The following is a 23,589-nucleotide window of genomic DNA, read 5'->3' on the forward strand; positions in this document are numbered from 1 at the left end:
GATGCTGTGACGTCATCGTTTTGGTATTTCCGGAGCAGAGGAAGTGTGTTGATAAAGCGGCAAGTTTGCGGTCCAAGGCAGACTGTTGGAAAACATGCCTCCAAAAACAAAATTTCACGAAGGTATCGCAGTGATCATCCATTAAGTTGAGAGAATAATTAATAATTTTGATCTTCGTCAAAATACTGTTTCATGACACTTACATGCCATGCTTCAAGTGGCAATTATGGCAAGATCATCAGAAAACAAAACGATGTAATTAATTTTTCTTCATCGTTCATCCATTGAATCAATGATAGACGTGTTTCAGCACACACACGGAAACACTGAACACACACACACACACAGTTCACAGTTTAAGGAGTGCTCATGTCAGTCAACTGGATTCTGCGACGCGTACCTATCAACTTGGACTTGAAGTTGAACTGTACGATGTTTGAGGTCTTGTAGGAAGTCCTGTTTATCGATCTGTGTGGGTTATACGGCTAGTATACTAAAAGCTGCGCATACGTGGCTTATTGGCAAGACGAAGTGTATTGGTCGGGTTTCTTTTTTCAACAAGCATCCAACCTACTCTTGAGGGCATTTACAGAAGGGAAGGTCTGGGGGGCTGTTCCACGTTTTGGTGATTCTTTCCCTGAAGAAGTGTTTACTCACAGTGGGTATGGTGCGGGAACAGTTTCATTGCGTTTCCTCTGGTGCCTGCATCCTCAGGAGTTTCAAGCTTTTGTTTTTCGGTCTTGTAGATTCTGTGGACATATTTGAAGGTGTCGATCATATCCCCTCTGAGAAGTCTGTGTTCCAAGCTAGGCAAGCCAAGTCACTCCAGTCTTGCTGGGTATGGCAGTTCACAGATTGAAGAGATCAACTTTGTGGCTCGGCGCTGCACATCCTCTAGTTGCTTGCATAATGTCTTATGTCAGGGTTGCCACACAGTTTGTCCATACTTGAGGATAGGCCTTGCTAGTGTCTTGTATAGCTGGATGACAAGCTTGCAGTCTAAGAACTCGAAAGTTCTGCGGATGACGCCTATTATGCGGTTTGCTCTTGATGTGACGTTGTCAACGTGTTGCTTAAATTTGAGGTGGTTGTCGACATGAACGCCGAGATCCACTTTCACCTCACTTTCTGCCATGGGTTTTTATCTGCTGGTTCCGGTTTCAGCATCTGTGTGCTTCATATGGTATGTTGCTTCTGATTTCTGTGTGCCCAATTTCATCACTTTGCATTTCTGTGGGTGGAATCTCGGAAGCCAATCATCCGACCATTTCTGAAGACTGTCTAGGTCCTGCAGGAGTGATGCAGTTGATTCTTGGTCATCACTTGCAGCATACAACTTTCTGTCATCTGCAAATAGTTTGACAGTGTTTTGTACATGTTTCATCAGGTCATTGATGTAGATGACAAACAGGATTGGTCTTAACACACTACCTTGTGGGATACTGCTTGTGACTGCAGCCTCTTCAGAGAAGTTTCATTGATTCTAACTCGTTGCTTTCAATCACCAAGGGATTCATTATTTGTTCTCTCAGAAGTAATTCCGTTGCTTTGCACAGAATGCAGGTTAGGCTGACAGGGCGATAGTTTCCCAGTTGCTGTCAGCTTCCTTTCTTCTTGTAAACAGGGGTGACTGTGGCTTCTTTCCAATCAGTTGGTATTTCCCCACAGTCCAGAGTGAGGCGGAAGAGATGCGCTATTAGACGCGCTAATGTGTCTGCAGCCTTGGCCAACACCATGGGGTGGATTCCGTCAGGTCCGGGTGTCTTATTTGTTTTCAGGTTTTGAAGTGCTTTTTTCACGTCCGTTTCGGTGATGTTCACCTGTTGGAGTGTTTCCTTAACGCTGAATTCGGGAGGTGGTGGTACTTTTAGGTTTTCCATTTTTTCCTGGATAAAGGCACTGTGAAAAAATCATTTAGTACGTCTGCCTTTTCTTTGTCGGTCGTTGTTTTCCTTCTGTCTGCTTTTTTCAGATCTGCAATGCCTGACCTGCATTTGGTTTTCGACTTGACATATGACCAGAAGCCTTTACTGTTTTTCTTTGCGCTGGCTGCTTCATCAAGATCATGAGTATGGACTGATTCATGAAATAAACACTACACCACATTTGCTGTTAAAAAAATTTTTTTAAATAAAATAAAATAGAAAAGAGAGAGAAGCAGATGCCCGATCTTTGCATTTATAAACCCAACATGTTGAATAGGCTTGGTTTAAGACACACACATTCACTCACAATCACACTCACACTTTCCAACAAATGTATTTGATAGGTGGCATTACTGACTCATTGTTTACTGAAACTGGAATTTTTGTTTTAAACTAAAGGGTTTTGGTTACAGAAAGGAATTCTTGTGGGAAGTATTCTTTTATTTTTGCTATTCATAAATTATTTTCCTGGCTAAATGTGGAAAGTAGCCACCCCACACCCCTTCCCCCGTCGCAGCTAACACCAGTGAACTGGATTGTGCAACATACATATCAAGAAGACTAAGATCGAAGCACTTGCAACATATTTGCAAATGATACTTAAACATTTGTAACAGTAACAGTGTTAGAAAATGCAAAAATCCAGAGGCTTTCAAAGTCTACAGAAGTGGTCAAATGACTGGAACTTATAATTTCAATGTTTCCAAATGCTTTTGAAAGAATCCAAAACGTGAAAATGAAATTAAAAACATACCATGAAATGAGACGATGGCACACAAAAATGACACTACATAATAATGGAAAGGACCTAAGTGTGACATTAACAAACTCCTACCTTCCAGTCTATATATATATATATATATATATATACAAAAAGTAATTTTTAAAGCTAACCAATATTACTGGGATGAATCAAAAGAAATTTCTACATTTAGTCAAAGAAATATTCATATATGATAATTAGTATGATGTGAATTGGTTTGACCTCAACTAGAATATGGTTATGTGATATGATATTTGTAATACACCTCACAAATATATAGACAGCCCCTGGAATATGATTTTGTGGTTGTAATTGTATGATATTTACTAATTTAGGCAGACAGTTGGAACCAGAATCATTTTGTCTTTTAAAAAAACGAACAAATATTTAATCAACTTTTAAAACTTTTTTTCCATTGTTTGTTGATTTTGTTGGCAGTAAGCAGTAAACCTTTTATTTGTCTGACAATTTATCTTTCAGGAGAGAAGGTCTTGTGCTTTCATGGACCACTCCTATATGAAGCTAAGGTATGTTGACTCGCTTATTTATTTATTTTTTAATTACACATACTTAACCGTGACCCACTAGCGCAGACTCCAGCAGTTTTTATGTTTTTCCTAATCAATTGTTATGTCAGTTTACTGTTCCAAGGTTTGTTTTCATTAGAAGATTTAACTATAATTATGTATATGACTGTTAAGATATGTGCCACATAAGCTAAAACCTTTATATTCCATCTTATCTACCCCATTAAAACAGTAATATTAGAGAACAGGAAACGACCACTTTGCAGTCGACTGACCTATTAACTGTACAAGCACTATAGTTTAAGTAAATTTGTAGAGTGGGAAGGTTGGAGTGTTATTGATGATATATATGAGTATGGCTACCTTTGTGGTGAGGTAAAAACGGCCATGTATGTAAAAGCCCAATTGTACATATACATGTATGTATATGAGTAAACGTGGGAGTCGTAGCCCATGAACAATGAAGAAGATTGATGATCTACTCATTGTTGGCCATTCACTTCATTTGACTGCATCTGATCTGCACCTTGTGCAAGTGCTAACTGTGATCCGCTATGATTCAGCATTTTAGCTGGAACAAACAACCAGCATGTCCTTGTTTTCCTGGCACTTAGGCCAAGTCCCATTCTCCTGCACTGGTCTGCCACTGACTTGGCTGAGCAGATTGCATGGTCATGAGTACTGTCTGCCAGAAAAAATGATGTTGACATCAAAGTTGAGGGCTGAAAGACAACTGTCAACTGCCCATACTAATATGAACATATTGAAACCATGATCTTTATTGCAAGATGCAGACATTAGTACTCGATAGGATGGGCAGACAGCCAAGTGAGTAAAGCATTGAACATTGATTGTGAGGGTCCTAGGTTTAAATCCCAGTTTGAATCCCAGACCAGACGGGCACAGTAGCCGAGTGGTTAAAGCGTTGGGCTGTCAATCTGAAGGTCCCGGGTTCGAATCACGGTGACGGCACCTGGTGGGTAAAGGGTGGAGATTTTTACGATCTCCCAGGTCAACATATGTGCAGACCTGCTTGTGCCTGAACCCCCTTCATGTGTATATGCAAGCAGAAGATCATATACACACGTTAAAGATCCGGTAATCCATGTCAGCGTTTGGTGGGTTACGGAAACAAGAACATACCCAGCATGCACACCCCTGAAAGCATCGTATGGCTGCCTACATGGCGGGGTAAAAACAGTCATACACGTAAAAGCCCACTCGTGTGCATATGAGTGAACGTGGGAGTTGCAGGCCACGAACGCAGAAGAAGAAGAATCCCAGACCAGTCAGTGCATGAATCCTCTTTGTATGGATACGCATGCAGAAGATCAAATACACGTGTATACAACATGATAATCCATGCCAGCATTCAATCGCTTTAGGAAACACTAACATTCTTAGCATGTACAGCCCCCCAATACAGAGTACAGCTGCTGACATTGCAGGTGAAAATAGTCATTCAAATGGAATCCCATTCTTATATGACTGGACACAGAAAAAAAGTTGCTGGCCCACAAATCCAGAAGGCAGAGAACTCAGACCAGTGAAGCAGACAGCTATTAATGGAAACCAGATTACTGTCTGACTGATAGTGTTTACTGAAAGGATATTCACACACACACACACACACACACACACACACACATATATATATATATATATAACTTCATGTTAGTTACAATACAGTGAATACTGCTTCTACAGTACTAGACTGCAAATGTGATGAGTGTTGATACAAGAACTGATTGAATATAACTTATGAGTTATCTTCCTTATAGAATGAATTACTTTACCACATAGTCATGTTTTTGTGCTATTACAGTAATAGACTGGAACCATTAATTAAAGGATTGATGAAATTTAAGTTACATTTTTGTTATTCTGCTAGAATGTTACTTTGTCATATAGTGGATTCCTATGAGTATGTTGTTCGGCTGTCACAGTTTGTGATTCTGTTTTTATCCTCAGTGTGTCCGAGTTGATGTGAAGGACAAACAGACCCGCTATTACATTCACTACAATGGCTGGAACAAAAAGTAAGATCTGTTTTCTCTTTTTTACTTTTTAGGGGAGGGGGTCATATTATTTGTTCATTTATTGCTTATAAAATTTGTGAATCAACTCAGTGTTTGTTTGTGTGTTGTTGTTTTTTTGTGCGTTATTTGCTATTGTTGTTGGGGGTTTTTCTGAGAGTAATTTTTTATAAGGAAAAGAGAAGTCCACAATAAATGTCTATCTGTGTTAAAATGACTGCAGGATCTACTAGTAAAACGGATTTTTGAGGAAACAAAAAGTAAAAAAAAGATAGGTTAAACTTTCTTCAGGGTAAAATCTCCAGACTGATATTTCATGGATTTGCATTTCTATTTTTGGTCAGATGAGTAAGAATGTTGCTGTGACTTTACATACACTACAGAGAATAAAAGTAAGAATATACATTGGTGTCCCAACTTGTGTACGCTTGTGTCAAACCTTTGCCTGTCGACAGCTGGGATGAGTGGGTGCCAGAAAGTCGAGTGCTCAAGCACAACGAGGCCGGACTTCAGAAACAGAAAGAACTCATGAACGCTCATGGATATGGGTATGTTGGTGAAGAGACAAAGTCACTTGCTGAATTAAGAAAATGAATGAACAGTTGACATTGTGAGATAAATAATGCTTGTTACAGGTTATTTTCTCTAGATGTGACCAACATCTTTTTTTAATTAACTATCTTCGGACATCAAATATAATGTGATAGATTATTATGAACTGGTGTTGGTTTGAGATTGGATTATAATGCGAAAGAAATGGAACAAAAAAGAAAGGAGGAGGAAACAGTTTGATGTTTTTTGCATGCATCTGCTTATAAACATATGATTATATAGATAAAAACATTTATGTATAAATATAATGTCCAAATAGTTTAAAAAATTTTTGAATCCTGCATTATTTTAGCCAGCGATTTACCAATACATGGAGAGATGAAAATGAGCCAGCCAATTTTTTTTCTTCTCTGTCCCTCAGAAATGATTATGCTTACCCTGTTGCACTCACTCATCTCTTCCCACACAATATGCCAAGACGTTAAACCTCTTTACTGGCTTCAAATAGAAGAATTTGGTATGCGCAGGGATTGTCAAAAATGACATTCATTCATCTGCCATTCCACATAAGAAAATCACGAAAAACAATGGTGGCTCACACAAGCTCTGTCAACCCCCCACCCCACCACCTCCCCATATACTGATCTGTTATGTGTCTTCATTGGTTTGATGTCTTCAGTGCTGTGAAAAAGGCCAGCAAAGGTGGGCGCAAAGCAGAGAAGAAAGAAGTGGAAAAGAAAGAGGAAAAGGAAAAGCCGGAGAAGGAAGAGAAGGAAAAGGAGAAAGAGAAGAAAGGATCCAGCGCCTCCCAAGCAGCGTCCAAGAAGAAAGAGGAGAAAGCAAGCCCGGCAGGTGAGGTTCTCATCGTTTGTGTGCGTGTGAATATTCATGTGTACCTTTGTTCTGAGCCTGTGATTGCACAACTTAATTTCCATGTGGATTAATAAAGTGTTTTTGATTGATTGATTGTTCAGGTGTGTTGGGTTGAACTGGATTTTTTTTTTTTTTTTTTTTTTTTTTTATTAGTTGCTGACAGCCCAGTCTTCTCAAGGCTGTGAACTGAGCTCATGGAACAAAAAAGGTTTGTGACAAACTGAAATGCCAACATAGCTAAATTCTGCAACGGCAACTCTGCATTCAGATTTTTTTCGTTTAATTGTATAATTTTTACTTCAACAACATTGACATCATGGAAGACGCACAATTAGTCATACATACTGTGCCATGACCCAGGTGCAGACTCCAGAAGGGGTCTGATTCCCTGCCCTGAAACTTGTAATCGTATGGGAAGAAAGCAGTATCTCCATGAAATACGAGATCAGACTTCCGCTTGTTGTGGTCTATTCCATCTTCTTGTGTGCATGCAAGACTTGGGGCCATGGAGAGAATTCAAGCCATGGAAATGGTGTAATGGCAAGATGTATCTGATCACATGATCAGTCAGCAAGTGTGCTAAACCAAGCAGTGCATTGAGCCATATGAAGTTCTGCTCACATCAGTTAAGAGCGGGAAACTACGTTGGTATGGCCACTTAACAAGACCCAGCGGCCTTGCTAAAACGATCCTCCAAGGAACTGTTGAGGGAGGGAGATTGAGTGAAAGACAGATGGGTGCATTAAAGCGTTGGACTTTCAATCTGAGGGTCCAGGGTTCGAAACTTGGTGACGGCGCCTGGTGAGTAAAGGGTGGAGATTTTTCCGATCTCCCAGGTCAACATTTGTGCAGACCTGCTAGTGCTTTAACCCCCTTCGTGTGTATACGCACGCAGAAGATCAAATACGCATGTTAAAGATCCTGTGATTCCTGTCAGTGTTCGGTGGGTTATGGAAACAAGAACATACCCTGTATGCACACGCCTGAAAACAGAGTGTGGCTGCCTACATGGAGGGTAGGGGTGGGGTGGTAGATAAACAAAACAGTCATACACATAAAATGTTACATGTCTGTCTGAGTGTGTAAGTGTGCGTGCCTGAAATCTGATTGAATGACACAGGAAATGAATGATGAGCGCCCAGTGGCAGCCGTCAGTCGGCTCTACCCAGATAGGCAGCCTGTTGTGCAATTGACCCTGTGTTTGTACAGCACTTACAGCTTGGTCTCCGCCTGAGGATAAGCGCTATATAAGTATCCATATCAGTCAGTCAAAATCCTGTGCCAGCTACTACCCCGCTGAAGAGGAGAAAATGATGCACATTAGGCACCTTATGTGAGATGTACATTATTGATGTGCCAACAGGCATTCATACATCAAGCTGAATATGTGATGTATTGGTGGGAAAAAACTCCAGTATTGAATGTGTTTTCATATTAGCTTCTTTTTTTTTCTTTTTTTTTTTTCCTTTATTTTGCTTTGTTTCAGTAATAAAACATGTACTTGGTCAAACATCCCCCGGATTCCAGTCACAAACGTTTCAGTATTACAAGAATCAGTCACTCCTGCCCATGATCATGTGACTGGTGCATCTCATGACTCTCTTTCCAGCTTTGGCAGCATTCACATTGAAGAGAACCTTTCTTTTTCAGTTGATACATGCATAATGCATGTCTCACTTTATTAAAAACATGGCCTTATGCATTGTGTTCATGCACATGCATGTCTCACAGTGTTCAGAACACAGCTCGATGGGCACAATTGCTGAGTGGTTATAACGTTGAACTTTCAATCTGAGGGTCCAAGGTTCAAATCTCAGTGATGGCGCCTGGTGGGTAAAGGGTGGAGATTTTTCTGATTTCCCAGGTCAACATATGTGCAGACCTGCTAGTGCCTGAACCCCCTTCATGTATATATACACAAGCAGAAAATCAAATACACATGTTAAAGATCCGGTAATCCATGTCAGCGTTTGGTGGGTTACGGAAACAAGAACATACCCAGCATGCACACCCCTGAAAGCATCGTATGGCTGCCTACATGGCGGGGTAAAAATGGTCATACACGTAAAAAGCCCATTTCGTGTACATTCGAGTGAACGTGGGAGTTGCAGCCCACGAACGCAGAAGAGCAAGAAAGAAGAAGAACACAGCCCCATGCATTGTGTTCACAGCAGCCACTGTCAGCGCCACACTGTCCACAAGTGTCGCAGCTAGTGAGCGATCGTCAGCAGCCTCCTCACCAGCTCCGGAACCCAAGCGTAAACGCCCTCGCATTGATCCGACCACTGTAGAATCTGTGAGTGGAAACTCAAGTACACATATGTTTGGGAAATTTTCCTTCAGTTGTTTCTGTTTTGTAGGAAGATACTATACTCACTAGGTACAAAGATATGAACATAAACATACTAGCAACATGTTTTCATCCTTGGGTCTACAAAAGGACAGATAAGTACGCAACGAAAGTGAACACATTAATATATGTATAAAAGATTTGACACACACTATTAAATTGACACTTTTTCTTTTGTATTTTTACATATTTAATACATTGATTGTGACATTTCTTTGGGGCATTGTTAACAATAGCTTTGTTTAGTTCAGTTCTGAGCCAGTTGCTCAATTTATTTTGAAAGAATGGTGCATTTTATACACATTTTCCCATCTTTTTTATTTTTTTTATTTTTTAACAGATATGTACTTTTACAGGCATAATACAGTCAAAAACAGTCCTGGTTTTTAGGTGTCTTGAAAAAATAAGAAAACTGAAAAATCTAATTGCAAGATCACATGTAACAGTAATATAGTCCTTTGTAAAGTCTATTTTTCTGTTTCTCTCATGGTGGTGTGTGTTGACAGTCATTTGTAAAGTCTGTTTTTCTGTTTCTCTCATGGTAGTGTGTGGTGTGTGTTGACAGTCATTTGTAAAGTCTGTTTTTCTGTTTCTCTCATGGTAGTGTGTGGTGTGTGTTGACAGTCCTTTGTAAAGTCTGTTTTTCTGTTTCTCTCATGGTAGTGTGTGTTGACAGTCCTTTGTAAAGTCTGTTTTTCTGTTTCTCTCATGGTAGTGTGTGTTGACAGTCCTTTGTAAAGTCTGTTTTTCTGTTTCTCTCATGGTAGTGTGTGGTGTGGTCACAGTCCTTTGTAAAGTCTGTTTTTCTGTTTCTCTCATGGTAGTGTGTGGTGTGGTCACAGTCCTTTGTAAAGTCTATTTTCATGTTTCTCTCATGGTAGTGTGTAGTGTGTGTTGACAGTCCTTTGTAAAGTCTATTTTTCTGTTTCTCTCATGGTAGTGTGTGTTGACAGTCCTTTGTAAAGTCTATTTTTCTGTTTCTCTCATGGTAGTGTGTGGTGTGTGTTGACAGTCCTTTGTAAAGTCTGTTTTTCTGTTTCTCTTATGGTAGTGTGTGGTGTGTGTTGACAGTCCTTTGTAAAGTCTGTTTTTCTGTTTCTCTCATGGTAGTGTGTGGTGTGTGTTGACAGTCCTTTGTAAAGTCTGTTTTTCTGTTTCTCTCATGGTAGTGTGTGGTGTGTGTTGACAGTCCTTTGCAAAGTCTATTTTCATGTTTCTCTCATGGTAGTGTGTGGTGTGTGTTGACAGTCCTTTGTAAAGTCTATTTTTCTGTTTCTCTCATGGTAGCGTGTGGTGTGTGTTGACAGGAAGAAGTGTTCATGAGCCGTATAGAGGTGAAGATCAAAATGCCTGATGAACTGAAGCCCTGGCTGGTAGATGACTGGGACCTCATCACACGACAGAAAATGGTCATTCTGCCTTCTTCCTCTTTGCTTTGCCTTCCATTTCATCTCTGTTCTTCTGTCTTTGTCGTTCATCTTTCTCTCTCTCTCTCTCTCTCTCTCTCTCTCTCTCTCTCTCTCTCTCTCTCTCTCTCTCTCTCTCTCTCTCTCTCTCTCTCTCTCTCTCTCTTTCCCTCCCCTCTTCCTCTTCTTCTTTCTTTCACTATCTCTTAGTCTCTCAAATATTAAAAGAAGAATATTGAATGATGTCTTAACAGTCATTTCCCTTGGTCACATTTAGTCAGTATATGTTTAAGTTGTGAGTGGAATATGAAATGTTGTGAATTTGCAAATTGTGAAGTTCATTGGATTGTTCTGTGGATTTTCTTTCCCAAGAAAGATGGGATTATGATCCTGATTATTAGCAATGTTTCGAGATTTCATCACAGTTACAGTCAAAAATAAATCCGTTTCCTTGGACCTTTACATGAATCTCTCCATTGATCTTTCTTCCGAAAGTTGTAGCTAAGATGCTTAGTTGCTTAGTGACAGTCCCAGGAGAGAAAAAAGGAGTAATTAACTGAAATATCTGATTGAGTCAAGTAAGCCAGAGAAGTGGATGCCTGCGTTTACATGGCGCCTGGTTGATGTTGCATTCACAACTTTCCCTGTGTACACAGCTGGTCAACCTGCCTTGCAAGAACAACGTAGACTCCATCCTGGAGGACTATGTCAAGAGCAAGACGGCCAAAAGCAATGCTAACAAGTGAGTCCACGCATGGTGCTGACGGGTTTCAGTGTTCGTTGTTTTGGTGGAGGAAGGCGGCCAAATGGTTAAGACGCTTATCCACCAAAACAGTGTCAGTGTCCGTGAGGATCTGGGTTCAGTTTCCTGCCCTCACCCTTTCTCTCTTCTTCTTCTTCTTCTGTGTTCACTCGTATGCACACGAGTGGGCCTCTACGTGTATGACCGTTTTTACCCCGCCATGTAGGCAGCCATACTCCGTTTTCGGAGATGTGCATGCTGGATATGTTCTTGTTTCCATAACCCACCGAACGCTAACATGGATTACAGGATCTTTAACGTGCGTATTTGATCTTCTGCTTGCATATACACATGAAGGGGGTTCAGGCACTAGCAGGTTTGCGCATATGTTGACCTGGGAGATCGTAAAAATCTCCACTCAGCTATTGCGCCCGTCACCCTTTCTCTCAAGTTTGACTGGAAAATAACACCAAGCGTCTAGTCATTCGAATGAGACGATAAACTGAGGACGTGTGTGCAGCACTGTACTTGACGCACTGAAAAAGGAAGCATGGCAAGAAAAGGGTTGTCCACTGACAAAATTCTGTTAGAAAAGTACACTGATAAATACACAAACATGATGTGCATGTGACGGGCGCAATAGCCGAGTGGTTAAAGCATTGGACTTTCAATCTGAGGGTCCCTGGTTCGAATCACGGTGACGGCGCCTGGTGGGTAAAGGGTGGAGATTTTTACGATCTCCCAGGTCAACATATGTGCAGACCTGCTTGTGCCTGAACCCCCTTCGTATGTATATGCAAGCAGAAGATCAAATACGCACGTTAAAGATCCTGTAATCCATGTCAGCGTTCGGTTGGTTATGGAAACAAGAACATACCCAGCATGCACACCCCCGAAAGCGGAGTATGGCTGCCTACATGGCGGGGTAAAAACGGTCATACACGTAAAATCCCACTCGTGTGCATACGAGTGAACGTGGGAGTTACAGCCCACGAACGCAGAAGAAGAAGAAGATGTGCATGCACTCAAGGCCTTCCTGAGCATGTTTGGTTATGCTGCTGGTCAGGCATTTGCTTTGCAGATGTGGTGTCGTGAATGTGGAACGCAGTGACACCTTGAGAAACTGAAAACTGAAACTGTTTTTGGTGTATACTTGTAGTTGATCATATTTTCAAACATGTTGGGCATGAGGGTCATTGTTTTTTTTGTTGTTGTTGTTTGACGGGTGGAACATCTTTTCATGTTTTTCTTGTTTGTTTTCTTTTTTGTTTATTTGTTTTTATATTTGTAGATCTCTTCAGGGGAACAGGAGTGGATATCAAACTGTTGTGTCATTCAGATAGATGGTAGACATCATTGCCTCACCAAAAAAGATTGGCATTTTTTGCATCCTCCTAATGGTAATTGTTTGTGGCTTATTTAGGACAAAAATATCGAAACAGAAGTTGCTAAGCAGTGCAGATTTTTCTGAATAATCTATAAGCATCCCCCCACCATCCCAGTCATAACCTAACAGATTAATACATTGTTCATCCTCTATAGTAAGTTTATATATTTCAAGCTGTGGAGACATCCATCACTTTTGTCAAATGTTCCTATATCAGGACAGGACTTTGAATAAGATTTTCTTGTCCTGTTAAGCTATAACTGCCATATATTGGGACATACTCCAATTGTATAATAAAACAGTGTTAAAACCATACATAATTTGTGATGGAAGAGTGACGTTGTGGCTGTCATGTCTGAGGCAAATCATACATTGTGATGGAAATACTGACGCTGAGCTGTCGTGTGTGTGTGTGGCAGAGATGCTATCATAGAGACGATGGCTGGAGTGAAAGACTACTTCAACGTCATGCTGGGAACACAGCTCCTGTACAAGTTTGAACGACCTCAGTACAGTGAGGTAGGCAACGTTGTCTTTCAGAGAATTCTTCTTTTGCATTTGTGGGCTGCAACTCCCCCATGACTGTTTTTACTTCGCCATGTTTTTTGGGGGGGTGCATGCTGGGTATGTTACCGTTTTTACCTGGCCATGTAGGAAGCCATGTTTTTAGGGGGGTGCGTGGCCATGTAGGAAGCCATGTTTTTTTGGGGGTGCAAGATGGGTGTGTTACCGTTTTTACCCGGCCATGTAGGAAGCCAATGTTTTTTGGGGGGGTGCAAGATGGGTGTGTTACCATTTTTACCTGGCCATGTAGGAAGCCATGTTTTTTTTGGGGGTGCATGCTGGGTATGTTACTGTTTTTACCTCGCCATGTTGGAAGCCATGTTTTTTTTTTTGAGGATGCATGCTGGGTATGTTACTGTTTTTACCTGACCATGTAGGAAGCCATGTTTTTTTGGGGGGTGCATGCTGGGTATGTTACTGTTTTTACCTGGCCATGTAGGAAGCCATGTTTTTTGGGGGGTGCATGCTGGGTATGTTACTGTTTTTACCTGGCCATGTTGGAAGCCATGTTTTTTGGGGGGTGCATGCTGGGTATGTTACTGTTTTTACCTGGCCATGTAGGAAGCCATGTTTTTTGGGGGGTGCATGATGGATATGTTACTGTTTTTACCTGGCCATGTAGGAAACCATGTTTTTTGGGGGTTGTATGATGGGTATGTTACTGTTTTTACCTGGCCATGAAGGAAGCCATGTTTTTAGGGGGGGTGCATGCTGGGTATGTTACTGTTTTTACCTGGCCATGTAGGAAGCCATGTTTTTAGGGGGGGTGCATGCTGGGTATGTTACTGTTTTTACCTGGCCATGTAGGAAGCCATGTTTTTAGGGGGGGTGCATGCTGGGTATGTTACCGTTTTTACCTGGCCATGTAGGAAGCCATGTTTTTAGGGGGGGTTGCATGCTGGGTATGTTACCGTTTTTACCTGGCCATGTAGGAAGCCATGTTTTTAGGGGGGGTGCATGCTGGGTATGTTACCGTTTTTACCTGGCCATGTAGGAAGCCATGTTTTCGGGGGGATGCATGCTGGGTATATTCTTGTTTCAACAACCCACCAAAACCTGACATGGAATATGGGATCTTTAGAATTTACGTATAATTTTCTGCATGCAGATACACAAGAAGGGGGTTCAGGTACTAGCAGGTTTGCACATGTTAGCCTGGGGGGATCAGAAAAATTTCCACCGTAAATTAAACCACAAGGCATCATGACAGGGATTGGAACCCAAGACCATCAGATTGGAATTCCAATATTTAAAAAAAAACGTTCAGAAGTTGGGCCCATCAGCTATCTTTAATTCCTGTTGAAACAGCAGAGAACTGTTCAGAATCGGTGCATAGTTGTCAGTATCGACTCAGATAAAGGATAGACTCTCTGCAGGATTAGATCTTTTTCAAGGGGACAAACAAAGACTAGAAATCTATGTGTACACAGTACTTGTTTAATTGTATTAAGTATTAAAAAGTGGTTAGCTATTATTCCTATGTAGATATTAAATCTGCTTTCTTCTGATGAGTCTCCATATTTTTTGTTGTTGTTTTGTTTTTGTTATTTTCTTTTTTCAGAATAAGCAACAGCTGAAAACTTATTTTCGAATTTGCAGGTTACAACTGAAAATCCTGACAAACCTATGTCTGCTCTGTATGGTGCTACACATCTCTTACGGCTCTTTGGTAATTATGCCTTGTTTGTTATTATTGCGTCATGTTGTTCTGTTGGTATCTTGCACCTTATACGCATTCATACACTCTCCTTTTTTTTTTTTTAGAACTCGAAATGGTGCTCACTTCTTGTAGAAAATTGGAGTAACTAGCTGTTTAAGATGCTTGAGGTTAACCATTACAATAGACAAATAAATCCATTTGACCATATGATATTTTTTGAAGATATTACCTAATTCGTGGGGAGTTACTTGTTTTGATTTCCATGAGAATGTGCAATTTTTCAGTGTTGATGGTCTGGGGTGTTTCTTTTATGTTAAGTGTTGCTCTCTTTCAAGAGGGGACATGTAATAGACTAAAATTATGGAACTTGAAGACACTCTGATAGGTTTATGAATGTGCAGTTAGAATCATTTCTGTATTTAAGCATTCTCTGATTTCTCCTAAACATATATATATATATATATAGAAGAAGAAGAAAAAGAATAATGTCTGTCTGAAAAAAGCTCTGACTGTGTGTGTGTATGAATGTTGTTTTATAACTACCCTTGTGTTTCTTTCTCACACAGTGCGGTTGGGACAGATGCTTGCCTACACATCCCTGGATGAAAAATGTGTACAGATCCTCCTCACCCACATACATGATTTCTTGAAGTGAGTCACTTGTATGTGTCTGTGATAATCTTGTTTTTCCTGCCTCAGTTTAATTACAAAGGTGATGTGACAATAAGAAACCATGGAATTTGTGCAGTATACATTGTGAGGGAACGAATGCTTTGGTATTTTCTTTATTTTTGAAAGGCCCTGTCAAAAGGTTGGGTGTACATCAAAATGTAACTTGTGACTTCCCACACTGCTTCAGCCCACTGCTTATTTTTTGGTACTTATTTTTGTTTGTTTGTTGTGTGCACTAAGAGTTCCCAGAATATGCATGAGAGAGTGGAGTGGTATCAGTCATATTAGTATTATTTATCTGATATCGCATTCTCGCAGGTCAGTGTGGTGAAACACATCTGAGAGCAAAGTAATATTTGTAATGATATGAATCTCAGCAAAAGTTGCTGAAGTATTCCATTATTCAGCTGCTGATGGGGAAAGTGTTGTAGTCCCCTGCAGTTCTGCTGTCATCTTTTTGGTTTCTTTATTTTTTTAATTCCACTTGTGTTTGTGTGAATCATCTCATTGTCAACTGATTAATTAATTAATGAAAAGATGTAACAGATATTAGTCTTCTTCTTAGATATTAGTCTTCGTCTTATTAGTTCATAGGCTATGACTCCCACGTTCACTTGCATGTATACATGAGTAGGCTTTTACGTATATGACCATTTTTACCCCCACCATGTAGGCAGCCATACTCTGTTTTTGGGAGGGCTGATATGATTGGTAACAGTATATATGTAAACTTACATCTTTCCTGTGGATGTCTCTCAGAAAATGAGAATGAAGCGTTGCGCAGTCATCTGTGGAAACCTTACGTCCATTTGATTTGTTTTGCAGGTACATGTTGAAAAACTCCTCCAGTCTCTTCAGCCATGCAGACTACAGTATTGCTCCCCCAGAGTATCACCGCAAGGCCATCTAATTGTCTGTGGGTGGGCAGGGTAGGGGAGGTGTGCTCATGGACTGTAAACAAAATCTGAAGTGGGGATGAGGGGATCCCAAGTGCATGTAATAAGGAAGGATTGAGCATCTGCAAAAAAGGTGACAACTGCAGTGTTTGGTTGTTGGTTTTTGTGCACGTGAAAGAACACATGACAACGAAAGGATTGTCCATGGCTACATTTTTTTTTTAGCAAAATGAATCCACTTTGATAGTAAAACAAATATACTTGTGGACAGAAAAAAAAAGAAGAAAAAAACTGTTGCTGCTGCACTGTCACAATACACTTTCCTCAGGGACAGCAGCCTGAATCCCACAGAGATAAATGCTGTGACAAAAAGTAATGCAGTAAATATGATAGTTTTCAGTATGATGAAAAGTGTCTCTGAATAAAAGGTGAATCAACGTTTTTGTTTATTTTTTAGGTAATGTGTTTTTGGTTGTCATGATTACATTCAAATGGGTTTCATAAATCCATATGTACATATTCATACATAGTATGGTGTTTGTTTGAATGCCTTACACCACTATGACCGTGTACCATCAGTTTTCATGTTGGACCTTTTCGTTGTTGTATGTTTTTGTTATATTTTAATTGTATTTGGTATTTATGTGTCAACAATCGCACATGTTATCTTGACGTTTTTGAACGATTTCAGCAGTATATTGGTAAAAGAAAAAAAATGTTTTTAACTTAGACTGAGTCATGGTGCGCAAATGCTGAACCCGTTCTGGAGAAGAGATTTTGTGGGTGACATATGGTTGCCCTCTTTTTGACTTGTTTGTGGATTTGTTCATTGAGTGAAATATCTGTGTGATGTTTGAAAAAATGTGTGCTGATTGATTATCCGAGGTATGCGTTTGGAAGGTGCAACAGGTTGTCAAGACTGAATAAATCATCTCTATTTTTCAAAGTGATTTCTGAGTTTATTTCCTGTCTTCTTTTTTGTATATATTGTTTATTTCCTTCTTCTTTTTTTTGTATATATTGGTTGTAAACAAGCTGGTTGCAGTTTCAACCAGACAAAATATTATAACGCACAGGGGCAGCAACTACAATTATGCTGTGGAAGATTTATTTCTCTTGAGCCTTTTTATTAGTAATTTCATGTTTCTTTTATTTTAAGATAACAACTCCAGGGAGGTATTGATTGACCTTCTTTTGATTTTTCAGATTTATATATTGTTAAAGCTGGAAGCCTTTCTTTTTTGCTCAGTAGAGGGTGCTTTTTCTTTTTATGTACCCATTTTGTAGTATAAAAAAAACACACAAAAAAACAGCGCCTCAAAATCCACAGGACTACTCTGTTGGCAACAATGAACCACCACAGAGAAATCATCTTTTAACGGACTAAATTCTGGAACACTAGGGCAGTTTCCAATAGGTTGTTAAACTCTACTCCAAGAAGGTTCAAGGAACAATGGTATGCAGACAAGCACCCTGCAGAGAGGGAAACAGCCTGCAGACAACGAGAGGACGGACTGCACTGAGTGACGCCTGGTTGCTGGAGGTCTGCTGACAAGGGCTGGACATGGACGACCACATTGCAGATAATAGCGACAGCAGACAGGCTACGCTGAACTAGAGGACTAAAGTGGAGTGATGGCCTAGAGGTAACGCGTCCGCCTAGGAAGTGAGAGAATCTGAGCGCCCTGGTTCGAATCACAGCTCAGCCACCGATATTTTCTCCCCCTCCACTAGACCTTGAGTGGTGGTCTCTGGACATTAGTCATCTGGATGAGATGATAAACCAAGGTCCCGTGTGCAGCATGCTCTTAGCACACGTAAAAGAACCCATGGCAACAAAAGGGTTGTTCCTGGCAAAATTCTGTAGAAAAATCCACTTCAATAGGAAAAACAAATAAAACTGCACGCAGGAAAAAATACAAAAAATGGGTGGCGCTGTAGTATAGCAACGCGCTCTCCCTGGGGAGAGTAGCCTGAATTTCTCACAGAGAAATCTGTTGTGATAAAAAGAAATACAAAAAAAAACCATACAAGAGTCCCACTCCCCATCCCCCAACTGGATGTTCAGGGTCTGCTGCTTGAGGTACCTGAGCAAGCTGTGAGCCAATAGCAAGGAGAGGGCAGCAGGCTTGTGTTGCCGGAGCGTGTCGGCCAACTGCAGAAGCCAGAAATGAGTCGTCTGTTGAAGCAAAGAACAAGTCTAGCCTGGCAGCTCTGTTCCTCTGTTAGTCTTTGCCTTTTTTTTCTTTTTTTTTATACAGTGTCAATAAACACTGAAGAATCCAAATCATCTTTGTTGAGTTATGACTTTCTATATGTCCTAATTCTTTGTTTTTGTAGTGTTGTAAGCTCGTGTGTGTGTTGCCTTCCTGACACAGAAATCCACAATCACCCCTTGCATGCTACAATCTTCAGTTTTTTTATTTAATCTTTCTTTTTTTTTTTTTCTTTTTTTTTTTTTTTTTGATGATATCTGGTCAGTAAAGAATAGGTCGGTTTTAAATTCACTTTCTGCTGATCTGTTTTGTTCCTGTTTAAACAAATCACACAGTGATGAACGTTAACCCCTTGACTGCTGCAGACCAGTACACTCATCAGTGAAGGGCCTCACTGCTAAACAGTCTAGTTTGCAGGTCAGGATGTCGGTCACCATTCTTCATTTGGATTCCTTCTTGGGATCGCATTGCTTTTGTTCAGCAGAATCATTTAGACCACTTTAAAAGTAGTCAAAAAGTAGGAATTACACCAGATACATCCTATACCGATGCAGTTTCACCAGTAAAGGGATTAAAGCCATTACAATTGATGATACACATATATGTGAAATCAGACTGTGGTGTGTTGACGGGTGCAATAGCCAAGCGAGTGGTTAAAGTGTTGGACTTTCAGTCTGAGGGTACCCGGTTTGAATCCTGGTCACGGCGCCTAGTAGGTAAAGGGTGGAGATTTTTACGATCCAGGTCAACATGTGCAGACCTGCTTGTGCCTGAACCCCCTTCGTGTGTATACGCAAGCAGAAGATCATATACGCATGTTAAAGATCCTGCAATCCATGTCAGTGTTCAGTGAGTTATGGAAACAAGAAAATACCCAGCATGCACACCTCCGAAAACAGAGTATGGCTCCCTACATGGCGGGGTATGAACAGTCATACATGTAAAAACCCACTTGTTTATGAATGAGTGAACGTGGGAGTTGCAGCCCACGAACGAAGAAGAAGACGTGTTAATTCACATATGTGTGTTTCTTGTTTCTTTCTGAACATGTTTTGCCTGACCTTATGTGTAGAAAAAGGCTCAGAAATGTTTTCACACCATAGCCACATGCTTGAAATTCCAGGAGATGCTTGAGTTTTTACATGGATGTTGTGTGAAAGAATTTGAGAATGTTTATCTTCTGCTTTTAAAGGCTGCAACTTCTGTTCTGTCATATACTATTGGGCTTTTAACTGTATGACTGTTACTGCCCCTCATTGTAGTTAGCCAGACTCTGTTTTGGGGTGTGTGCATGCAGGGTATGTTCTGGTTTCCATAACACACAGAAGCTGACATGAATTATGGGATCTTTAATGTGTGCATTTTATCCATACCCCCAATGCATATAGATGAGTTAGGGGTTCAGGCACTTGTAGGTCTGCACATGTTGACCATGGATATTGGAAAAATCTCCACACTTAACCCACCAGGTCTCATGACCAGGATATGGACCAAGGACCATCAGGTTTGTCACCCAAAAGTCCCCCATTTTTTTTTACACAGAATGATGAGTCCATTTTGACCCACAAAGTGTGAGATGAAATTTGTCTTTGTGAAAAGTACCATGTTCTACAGACTCTATTGGTGATACTTTTTTCTCAGCTTCGACCCATTGCACTTGTAATACTGTGCTTCCAATGTGTGGGTAAAATCTGTCAAACACTGATAGGTGTATGACAAAGTCAATCAGATGAGATGATAAAATGACGGTCCTGTGTGCAGCATGCACTTAGCGCACGTAAAAGTACCCACATGAAAAAAAAAGGGGGTTGTCCCTGCTCTAATTGTAGCGACGCGCTCTCCCTGGGGAGAGCAGCTCGAATTTCACGCACAGAAATCTGTTGTGGCAAAAAGAGTAATACAATAAGATAATGCAATTCATGCACCTTACAACATGGTGCAACCAATCTGTGGTTGAAATCTCTCAAATGCTGTTAGAAATATGACTTTCATGCTCCTTACAATAGTGTTCCTTTTGTGTGGTCAAAATCCATTAAAACACTATTACAAGTGTGGTATTCATAGTGGTGAAAAGGAATGAAACCTTCCCATGCCCAGTGGAGTGATGGCCTAGAGGTAACACTTCGGCCGAGGAAGCGAGAAAATTTGAGGGCTCTGGTTCGAATCACGGCTCGGTTGCCGATATTTTCTTCCCCTCCACTAGACCTTGAGTGGTGGTCTGGACGCTAGTAATTCAGATGAGACGATAAACCAAGGTCCCGTGTGCAGCATGCACTTAGTGCACGTAAAAGAACCCACGGCAACAAGAGGGTTGTTCCTGGCAAAATTCTATAGAAAAATCCACTTCGATAGGGAAATCAACTGAAACTGCACGCAGGAAAAAATACAAAAAAATGGGTGGCGCTGGCCCAAATTTCACACAGAGAAATCTGCTGTGATAAAAAGAAATACAAATTCATGAAATCAACTGAAACTGCACGCAGGAAAAAATACAAAAAAATGGGTGGCGCTGTATTATAGTGACGCTCTCTCCCTGGGGAGAGCAGCCCGAATTTCACACAGAGAAATCTGTTGTGATAAAAAGAAATACAAATTCATGATTCAGATTCAAACAGCTCACATTCACTTAAACAACACTCTAGAGGAAACAGGGACTGGAAGAATTCAAGAAGGTGGGAGATCGACAGAGCAGACATGTGGGCAGATGATTGTGCAATCAGTTGAATTTGTACCTGGACAGGCAATTATTCTCTACTCTGAACAATTTTCAATGAATTGCCAGCTTCTGTATCCACTGGTGTTGGTTGCATTGAAGTCAATCCACAACTGAAAGGACATAACTATTTGAACTGGATACAAAACTCCACATGCCCAAAGTACTATGACCTTGGGCCAAGGTTAAAGGTCAAAACAATCCATTAGTTTAGTAGATTTTATCAGTGTGTCAGTATGTCTGAAACTACATCAAAACTGGTACAAATTTTGCACACAGAAAAAAGTCAGATCTGTTGTAGAATTACATTAATCAGTTTCACAAAATTTAACACACAAATATCAGTTCAGTATCGACATGGATGATCCTTCTTGTGACCTTGGTCTTACTTTGGTCAGATCAACTCTTTCTGAAAACCCAGAAATGGACCCCATATGTTCTGCTTGGCTGCAACATAATTTGATTTCCAATGAAATATATAGAAGTGTGTATTTTGGCAGGATGACAAACATCCACATGATCATCATGAAACACCCATTTTGGGAAACACGGACATGAAATTCCAATGATACCAAAGAAAAAGTGAACATGACTCTGCACATATGGAGTGGAGTGATGGCCTAGAGGTAACGCGTCTGCCTAGGAAGCGAGAGAATCTGAGCGCGCTGGTTCGAATCACGGTTCAGCCGCCGATATTTTCTCCCCCTCCACTAGACCTTGAGCGGTGGTCTGGACGCTAGTCATTCGGATGAGACGATAAACCGAGGTCCCGTGTGCAGCATGCACTTAGCGCACGTAAAAGAACCCATGGCAACAAAAGGGTTGTTCCTGGCAAAATTCTGTAGAAAAATCCACATCGATAGGAAAAACAAATAAAACTGCATGCAGGAAAAAATACAAAAAAAATGGGTGGCGCTGTAGTGTAGCGACGCGCTCTCCCTGGGGAGAGCAGCCCGAATTTCACACAGAGAAATCTGTTGTGATAAAAAGAAATACAAATACAAATATATGCCCATTTAAAACAAAAAGTAATGCATTAACTCACTCAGTACAGCCAGTCCTCTCTTCTCCTCTACACAGACACCTCGGATGTCCAGTGGGTGTCTCAATGACCCAACCTTTAGCTTCCATCATCAGAATTGTGGTATTCTTTGTCAACATTCACCTCTTCAGTATAAGAGCCTTCCGCTTGTAATATTTTGATGGTGGTAATTGGGGTGAAATACTGTTAACATCGTCTCTTTCGCCGTTCATATGGAGAGAGTTAAGGGGCTTCAGAAAATGTGTAGGGTTCTTGAAGAAAGGCCACCCATGTACCACAAAACTCATTGCAAAAAAAAATACATATATTCCCTGCTGTTTTCTTTCCCTCATTTTAGTTGACTGGAAAGTCAGGAACTGAGGTGCTGAACCTTGCACTTTAACTTTTTTTTCTCTCTCTCACTCTCTTTAGAGTCTTTTTTTTTTTTAAACATTTTTTTAAATCTAAATTACAAATGCATACATGACAATCACTGGGTCATCAATGCATATAGAAGAATGGATGTATTTCAATAAACTCGGTAACTGGACTTTTCCTAAGGCTCACCAAAATCCGTTATGCAAAATGCAATTTGCGCTCGTAAATGACTCTGCAGCAGTTTTTTTTTCAGCAAAATTCTGTGAAAATCCACCCCAAAAAGTTATTGAATACATACACAGACCACAAAAAAGAAGCCTTATTGTGCCTGTATATGGTTTAAATGCCATACTGATATCTAATATCATACGTTTGAAAAATGTTAGATTTAAGTCCTACAACTGCTGCCACTGATTTCTACTTTCACTGAAAAGGAGATAATCTTGAAGTGCACATCCATCAGGACAGAAGCCAAATACTAGCAGAACCATGTCTTTGGCCATTTCTTCCATTTCTTATTCAAGTGTGTATCCAGTGCAGCGTCATAACTTAGCATATTAGAATGAAAAATATGGTTCAGTGCTTTACAACTCTTTTTTTTTTTTTTGCGAAAAGATTTTACGGAAGCAGTACAAGCCTCTGGCAAAACAAGCCAGATAATAGAAATAGCAATAAAAGTGCGAATAAAATTTGGTCACCCAGCAATGAGTTCATCTTTAATCTCTGCCACACAGCTACACCACCAGTCTGTTGTTGTTTTTAAATGTAACTTTTGTTCTAATAAGATTTTTATTGTGTCATGTAACAGTTTTGATATGTATTTCTGATTTCCAAAGTGCATTTCCTGTGTAATCTAGTGTTCAACACAATCTTTATATACAAATAAAAAACAAAAAACAACAACAACA

General features: G+C 40.3%; 1 protein-coding gene across 3 annotated transcripts; it reads left to right on the plus strand.

Moving 5' to 3' along the window:
- Positions 1-13: 13 nt before the first annotated feature.
- Positions 14-17,303, plus strand: LOC143297526 (mortality factor 4-like protein 1). 3 transcript variants are annotated; one of them, XM_076609927.1, is made up of 12 exons: positions 14-122; positions 3,169-3,215; positions 5,187-5,254; positions 5,707-5,799; positions 6,483-6,655; positions 8,788-8,972; positions 10,334-10,435; positions 11,089-11,174; positions 12,981-13,080; positions 14,725-14,794; positions 15,352-15,436; positions 16,283-17,303. In XM_076609927.1, the coding sequence occupies exons 1-12, from the start codon at positions 95-97 to the stop codon at positions 16,365-16,367; spliced, it is 1,122 nt and encodes a 373-aa protein (XP_076466042.1). In that variant the 5' UTR covers positions 14-94; the 3' UTR covers positions 16,368-17,303. The 3 variants fall into 3 exon arrangements, with proteins under 3 accessions (XP_076466042.1, XP_076466043.1, XP_076466044.1); XM_076609928.1 differs by having other exon boundaries at positions 8,848-8,972; XM_076609929.1 differs by having other exon boundaries at positions 8,851-8,972.
- Positions 17,304-23,589: the final 6,286 nt, after the last annotated feature.

This window comes from Babylonia areolata, chromosome 22, assembly GCF_041734735.1.
Source record: "Babylonia areolata isolate BAREFJ2019XMU chromosome 22, ASM4173473v1, whole genome shotgun sequence".
NCBI lineage: Eukaryota > Metazoa > Mollusca > Gastropoda > Neogastropoda > Buccinidae > Babylonia > Babylonia areolata.